Source organism: Triplophysa dalaica, chromosome 20 (assembly GCF_015846415.1).
Source record: "Triplophysa dalaica isolate WHDGS20190420 chromosome 20, ASM1584641v1, whole genome shotgun sequence".
NCBI lineage: Eukaryota > Metazoa > Chordata > Actinopteri > Cypriniformes > Nemacheilidae > Triplophysa > Triplophysa dalaica.
The window spans coordinates 6,500,229-6,508,991 of NC_079561.1; the positions used below are offsets into that span (position 1 = coordinate 6,500,229).

The 8,763-nt window shown below is 35.3% G+C and overlaps 1 protein-coding gene across 1 annotated transcript; it reads right to left on the reverse strand.

Annotated features, from left to right (window-relative positions):
- Window positions 1–524: 524 nt before the first annotated feature.
- On the reverse strand, window positions 525–8,528 carry slc2a1a (solute carrier family 2 member 1a). Its single transcript, XM_056733462.1, has 10 exons — window positions 8,266–8,528; window positions 6,326–6,421; window positions 4,434–4,594; window positions 4,095–4,335; window positions 3,817–3,979; window positions 3,468–3,655; window positions 3,286–3,390; window positions 3,061–3,162; window positions 2,763–2,966; window positions 525–2,675 (listed from the first exon to the last, which is right to left on the reverse strand). The coding sequence occupies exons 1-10, from the start codon at window positions 8,281–8,283 to the stop codon at window positions 2,487–2,489; spliced, it is 1,467 nt and encodes a 488-aa protein (XP_056589440.1). The 5' UTR covers window positions 8,284–8,528; the 3' UTR covers window positions 525–2,486.
- Window positions 8,529–8,763: the final 235 nt, after the last annotated feature.

Here is an 8,763-nt window from a genome sequence, read left to right on the forward strand (position 1 = left end):
TTCAGGCAGTACAATCTGTTGCAGGATGCCAAAATCCCACCAGCTGATTCTCTCATAATGTCAGTCATTACATTTCTGGCTCTATCCATTTTGTTTAATTGATTTTGCTGGCAATCGACAGACTGACCACTAAACTGACACTGGGCCCAAATGCATTCTTGTTTTTCCATCTATAGTAAGAAAAGCACTACAATGGATGACCTCACTAGTCACTTAGAATTTTTTTGTATAGATTTCTGTACATTAAAAAATATATAGGTATTTGTTGTTATGTTGTCAAGGTATTCGTCTGGCTTCAGATGACACATCAGTGTGTATCATCATTGCACTGTTATTGCTTTATTCTGGTGTATATAGTAGTTGAAACAATCTTAGAAAGAAATACTACCATCTTGTGGTTCTGGGAATATTTTACTCAGTATTCTATTCTTCTATTCTTTCACAGTATTTTAAAAACCAGTTTTTGTAAAGTGTACATTTCTGCTAAGATTTTATCTGAATAGAGAATAAACACAATGACACAGTTGTCCTCTATTTGATTTTATTTCCAACTAAATATAATATTTAAAAGTTCTTTACTCTCACAGCAATGTCTTGGCACATTTTTGGAATTCTAATTTCTGTGACAAGTTCTCATATTATAGGAAGTCTAAGAATGAAAAATATCAGGCAGATCTATAAAATTACACTTTAGCAAAACTGAACTTATTTGACGTTTTCCTCTAGATAAATGGTTGTAATGTCTTTCATACACAAAGATACATATTTTTAGTTATGAAGTGTAAAAATCTATTAGAAGTTGTTTAATTTATAATGATGAGTAATATATGGAATAAATAAACAAGAATATGTGAACAAGTATTGCACTTTAAAAACAGCATTGACAATACACGCTAAATCAAACCCAATAAGTGTTTTGAATAGACCTATAATTATCAAATAAATATTTTTATACTGCAATATGCCAATTAGTAAGGAAATATTGTTTTAGTTAGTTAATATAATGGAACCCCAAAAAGCTTGGTCCAATTTAAAAATGTAATAAACCTCAAACGCCACACGTGAATACAATCTTCAGTTAATCTTCAAATATTCTTGACATAAACCTTAATTGGTAAAGTCACAGTTCAAGTATCAGTTAACACTTATCATAATCTGACACCGTAATGTCTCTAATATGCAGCTCTGTCATCATGAGACGTATAGAATTTACAATAGCGTCATTATGTGTTGACTGGGCAATAGAAAAGATACCTTAAAACTGCAAGTGCGAACAGAAAAAACAACATACCTACGTTGAATTGTGCAATTGAATGTTAATTCATTCAAAATGATCTAGCAGTACACAAATATACAATATGTGAACATGCAGAAAAAAACACAGTGATTCATTGTTAGGCTATTAGACAACCATTCATCACATCCCAATGACAAAACCCCCCGAAAAGACATTAACACTCACTGGAGGTTTGCATGAGTGCTCTCTGAATGTCTGCCCTGTGCTACTATAACTCAACTGAGATGGAATGCTATAATAGTGCCTACTGTAATGCATAATAGTGTGCTGCATACTATTAAAAAGGTATTTAAAAACTGTATGTAGTTTGCAACAAACGTTTAGCATAGTACATTGCTGTCATATGACCTCACAATGTTGCAAGTTTACATAAAAGTTTCCAGAATATAAATACATATTAAGTTTGTGTTGTGATGTGTATACAAATATTCTAAATTGTGGCAGTCCAATGACATAATGTCACACGTGTGATAGCTAAAGATAGTATGGTATTTCATTTTAATACTGCACAACTTGGACAATGCATTAAGTTGGATATTTGATGCATTTAAAAAATTGACATTGTGTGGACAGTAAACATACCTATGCTGTATCAACTTTTGCATTCCAAGTAGGACTAATACACTGGCATGCCATTGTGAAATTACCCCCTTATGACATACTGTATTGTAGACCAACCCAGAAGTTAACATCACACTGGTTACCTCGACAAAAAGCCAATACGATTTTTTTCCGCAGGCTTGAGAATTATCGCGAAACATAAGGTTTTTGATCAACAGATGTTTATGATACAAATCAAGCTTTAAATTGACTACACTACGGTTGTTCGACATAACATTTTATTTGTAATCAGTCCCAAATTGCATAATTTTTTAGATAATATCTTTAATCCCTAGGAATAGCCTTTTACAAGACATGTAAAGTCTTTAAAAATCATGAGTGGAGCTTTTATCAGTGTGTTTATCCCGTACATCAAAACACAAAAATATCTTAAGCTTCCATTAACCACAAACCTTATTTTAGGACCCATCAAACATATTGACTTTAGGACGAGGAAACAAGAAGTGCTAAAATGCTTACTGGCTTCTGAGTTTTGGCCTACAAAACTATGGGACGACTGCTGCACTCTATAGCCAAGGACAGTCACTTGGTTAGTTGATAGCATTAATGTACAACCACGATGGAGGTCTCAGAGCGCAGAGTCTGCCCCAAGTGTGTTGAGATCATCTCGGGTATACTTTTCTGCCCCGGAACGGAAGCTTGCTGAGATCTCATCAAACGTCCGGCCCTTTGTCTCCGGGACCTTGAAGTAGGTGAAGACGAAGAACATCAGCAGAAGGACGGTGAAGATGATGAATACGTAGGGCCCTGTCAGATGCTGTTGAGGGAAGAGTAAGAGGACAAGATTGTGAGAACTAGAAAGATTAAACATAATATAACAAACTAAATCATTTTGTTTTCATACCTCAACATACTGAAAGCACATTCCCACCAAGAAGTTGGCAAACCAGTTGGAGAAACCAGCGACCGCGAAGGCAGATGGTCGGGGACCTTGACTGAAGAGTTCTGCCACTATGAACCACGGGATGGGACCCGGTCCGATCTCAAAGAATGCCACGAAACTGAAGATGGCTGCAATGCTCACGTATGACATCCATGTCACTTGATCCTGAGAAAAGTGTTAAAAATTACAATATTCAAATATAAATGTATTAAAAGACTAATAAATGCTAAAGTGCACATAAATATAAACATATACATACGAGCAGTGCCATAGCAATAGTCATGAGAACAGAAGATACAGCCATTCCCATCAACCCGATGAGATGAAGAGATCTTCGGCCAGCCCGCTCCACTATAAAGAGCTAAATTATGGGGGAAACATTATATTGACTAACCGTCAAACTAACATGAACGCATACAAAACACAAGATACATAAATATAGCTTTAAAGTAAGAGCCCAAGGGAAGGATTTGCTTTAACTTACAGACACAACTGTGAAAGCCGTGTTCACAACTCCAGCACCAATGGTTGCATAGACGGGCTCAGACACTCCTGCCTTCTCAAATATAGCAGTAGAGTAATAAAATACCTGAAAAACACAACCAGTGGTCAATAGGCAATAGTTTGGAGGATTGGAGAGATTACAAAGTCAAGAGAAAAGCTCACAGCATTGATTCCAGAAAACTGTTGGGAGAGTTGCAGCATGATGGCGATGAAGATGGGCTGACGGTAGAGAGAGGACCGGAACAGCTCCAGAATAGTGACTTTCTTCTCCCTCATCATCTGTCTGCTCTCCTCTCTCATCTCCTGCATGTCCGCACCCACATCTTCAGTTCCACGTAGCTTCTTAAGTGCTGTGTACGTGATCAAAACTAGTTAGGCCAAGAGTTATGTCACAACAACTTTGTTTCTGCTGGATAAAATGCATCACTTAATGTAAAATAGTCTCTCCTTGTTGCATTGTAGATTAGCTGTACTTGCATGCCTTATTCCTACATACTGGCTTGTAACTCACCGGTCTTGGCTTTTGCCTCCTCGTTTTGGTTGATGAGGAGGTAGCGTGGGCTCTCAGCACAGAAGGGCAGCAGGGCACACTGAATGACAGCTGGGATAAAAGTGAAGCCCAGCAAGAAGGGCCACATTGTGGAATTCCCCATGATTTCTTTAATGCCAAAGATCTACAAAACAACAAATGTTTCAATAAAACACACAAAAGCCAAGATTCTATTTAAAGAACAACAAAGCCATAACGAGTGTTAAAATGCTGTCTCACGTCAAGAAACATGAATGCACCTGTGCCATGAGGATGCCAATAACAATGCCCAGCTGATGGAGAGTTCCCAGCGCCCCTCGCAATGAAGTCGGGGCGATTTCTCCCACATACATTGGCACAAAACCTGTGGACAGGCCAGAGTAAAGCCCCACAATAAAGCGTCCGATAATGAGCATCTCCCAGGATTTGGCCAGTTTGGAGAAGCCCATTAAAGCGGCGGCTATGAAGGACAGAACATTTACAAAGAGCATGGAATTCCTCCTGTTTAAAAAAAAAATGAGAGAAGACAAAGTTGAAAGATACATGACTTCAGTATTCGAGTGGGCATTTGTCAACTTCTGAATGGATGGTGGAGTTACCTGCCAAAGCGGTTGACAAATAGCCCCACTGAGAAAGAGCCGAAGATGCCGCCCACAGAAAAGATGGCCACTGATAAGGACCAGAGCGCAGTTAGTGAGCTTATAGGTATGTACTCTGCATATCTGTCAAACCATGTCTCATTGTAGAAGCTCTCAATAATCTACAAAATAAAAAGACAAAATACAATAACTTATAAATTATTATTATAAATAATTTACAAATTAATAATATCACCGTTTTATATGAATCAGAGTATTCTGGACAGTTGAATTTCACTCATTTTCTCCAGGAGAGGGAGCACAGTTTTTTGCAATAAATCTCAAGCCACTTAATTTACTTCACAACCAAAAGAATGAGCATTCATAACTTTCCAAACCCCAATAAGATCATACACAGATTCATGTTGGCTTAACTTGGTTTGTTAATACTTCAGTAAAACATATTACCAGTACTATAAATTTCACCTGCCATATGCAAAAATGCATAAAATGTGCCTTTCTGTTTCTCTTCACAATGCAAGAAAATAAATACATTTATCTTTAAAGGGTATAATGGGGTATCAATAGAAATATAAATCGGCGTCTTTCACCTTACCACCAGTTTCCAAAAAGTGCTTAGTTACTGTAATAGTATGATACAGTTTACAACATTGATGTCCTCACTGACTCTTTGACTTTCGGCCTTCTTTATCTCATAATAACCTGCGGAATTTAAGGAGCATGATTTCCGCTCTTTATATAGAAATCTCTCAAGAACCACGTAAATTGGATTAACCCTAAACCCTGTGGTCATGTGAGCCATATATGTTTCTTTATTATTATAAGTTATAGGATAATGGTATTGCGATTATCACCATTTGCGATTAATCACCATATACCATTTGCGATTAAATGGTATATTAAAACCAAGCACACTGTAAAACGTGTGAAATATCCTGTTACTTCACTTATTATTATTCATTATTGTTTAAAAAAATATTCATGCTGCAGCAAAAATATGAAGAGTTTGGTTGCAAAGGAGATAACTCTTTACAAAAAAAATCATAAATCTTGTTTTTTTATCGTTGTTCCAATTAATATCAATCAAACTGCAAAAAAACTCTGTGATAACATAATAAAAACATGAATTACATCATTTTGGAACCAGACTCATCAGATAAAACTGCTTAGTGCAAATAATCAAAACAAAGCAACCTATAAAAGTAAAAAGTAAAAATAAATAAAAAATAATTTTGTTGCGTGTCAGTTGTGTTTGTTTGCATTGAGAAAAGTCAATACAAATTTAATTTATAAATTGTTTTTAAATTATCTGTGCTTTATTTTCAGTTATTGCATTTTCCATTTATATCAAAAACGACATAAACAAATAATAATAATTTCTATTGCTTGTGCTCAGACATATAGTTTGTGCTTGGCCTTTTATGGAATGGAAGAGAGGCTCCTCTGAAGAGTTTCTAACAGTATAAGTGCTTGTCTAAAGTTAGAGAGCTCTTTGCATGTGAATCAGCACACTGTATCTTTACAGGCTACACTAGGACGAGGATCTCTACAGGATTCAGTTAACAGCTAATCCAGTATTAGCTGTATTACATAATCAACATACAGTATCAACATCAACATTACAACGGACACACAACACTTTAGTGAAACACTTTATGTTCTGCAATTAGATTGTTTAAATCTTAAAATTGTTCTTCACTCCAGTTTTAGAATTTACTATTATCTCAAAGCAGCACAATTATCGAGAGGTATATGAAGGATAAAACATATTGAACTAAATTGTGTACAGTTCTACTTGTATTTTAACATATTACGCATCCTATTATGCATTTAACAAGTGCTTATGTCATGTCTGTAGTATGGTGAAGTGTACAGTAGATTGGGAAGTTCACCTTCTGAGGTGCATTGATGACTCCAGTGTTGTAGCCAAACTGTAAGGATCCGATAACAGCAGTACCAACAGCCATCAACAGCTGCCATGTTACTTCCTGTAAGAGTACAATAACAACTTTTCAGTTAATTTGTGGAACAATATTTTCATTTGGTTTTGTAGCTGGAGTTAAAAAATACAGTAGGAACCACAATGGGATTATTTGAGAAACCATTGCTGCAACATAGTAATATATATGTAAAATGATAAAGGGAAACCAAGTTGCTCAAAGTTGCCAAGTGTAATCCTATTAAATCTGGAAGCACTTGAGCACACACACACAAACAACTGCTGGCTTTTACATAATACTCTTATCAGCCTTCAAAGACAATGTTAGTGAAGATACTGTAGATCTGTTTACCTGCACGTATACAGTCAGATTAACTATATAAAACGGTGACCATTAAACCATGGCATGTGGCTCTGGGGTATTATGCTCATTCTTATTATATACAAAAAATGTTGTGCTGGATTATGAAGTTCCATTATCCTATGATAAACAAAACATTAACCGATTCATGCACCACAAAACTCAAAATATTTAAGCAAAGAAATATACAGTATTTAATTATTAACTTCATTAGATGGCAAATAACAATTATTCTTGAGGTCTAAGAAGGTAAAATCGGTGGTCTGTTATCTGTTTTCCTTTGTTTGCAGGACATGATATGTAGGGGGGCATAAACGGCTTTGATAGGTTTATTATAGGCCAATGGTGCCCCCTGTCAGTCAAGGTCCATTCTGTTGTGATTGAAAATTTGGTTGAAAATTTTGGTTGAAATTTTGGTTGAAAATTCCGTAACAAAGCTTATACAGGTTAATATATACAAAAGCAATTAATTAATGTGCAAATAACTATTTCTTCAAGTGCTATAAATAGGTTATACAGAAATACTACCCACTCATTCTAGCTGAGTTAAGCAAATGTGTTGAAATTGTTAAAAGTGTTCAATAGCCCCCATTCTTCAAATCTGTCATTATGAATTGTCCTAGTTTCCTTTAACACATTTTTGTATTAAAAATATCACGGTTCAAACAAAGTAAACACACACATTGTTACTTTGTATTACGTATACATTGAATGCATTGTAAAGTTGCATAAGTCATCCGCCAAATTAATAAAATAATGGACTATTCAGATCTGAAAGTGGCCTAGGTTGATGCAGGAAAATGTGACTTGAATTTGAACAAACATCCCAAACTAGCATTTCAAAAATGAGTTTTTTAAATAAATATTTTTTCTCTATTTATTCAAAGCATTGCAACTTTTCTTCCTTTGTGACCTTAACTAAGCTGCAGCAGTTCAATTCTTCAGATAAGGAAGTTATAGCCATTACAGACACTATCTCTGTCTTTATTTCATCAGTTTACTTTAGCGCAAACAAGATAAATAAGATTTATGTCAATAGGACACAATGGGTTGATTTACTCATTCTGCATTCCTCTTTAAAGGTAATGGTCAGCTGGAACTTTCCATTAAATAAAATAGTATCAACCTATAGCCATGTAATGGTTATAACGGCAAAAAACGAAATCTTAAGAATGTATTGCAAAATGAAAACTCAATAAATTAATTTCATTAAATAAATAAAAAGTATATAGATTAGTCAGTCTTTGTCAATATGTTTTATATATAAAACACGTATAAGGTATATTTAAAATGTTAAGAAATGATATCAAAACAACTGACATAAGAATTCATAAATAAACTCGAGATTTGTGTTCAATTGTGACGTATGGTAGAGACAGATGCACTTTCTAGATGCTGAAATGAAGTGATTTTTCACAGATGCATACTGTAGCCTACAGTTGAAACAGTAGTACAGTTGAGACACCCATTCTTAATGCTTATTACAACACTACTTTAAGCTCTTAAGTAAAATTAATTTAGGCCTACATTACCTTTTTACTGGAGTCCATGATGGCAGTTTAAAATGATTAAAAACGTAAGACGTCCTAGTTGTGTCTTTGTTTAAAACTGCGTCTTTGTTTAAAACTTAGCAAAAATGCATATTACATTCGCGAACTAAATTCAGAAAGCCAAAACCCTTAATATCCACAACGGATCATCCCACTTGTCACCTTGAAAAAATTCCGTCATCTCAAGTTATTCTTACAAAGTTATTCAGGCACAAGTGCGCTAATGACACTGCCATCCGTAGAGTAAAGCGCTTCATATAAATTCTCTAACACGGGCTCTGATTGGCTGTTGCTTAGTGATGTCTGACGGTACCTCGATGTGTACGCAAGCATGTTTTGAAATAGGCGGGACGTTCGGCTGCACGTATTCAATGCAGTGACGTTAAATGTGTCTATTTAATCGTTGTAATCTGCACAATCCTGACTGCGTGACTTGTATTTGCACAAGAATGTACATTGATTTATGCAGATAAAATAACG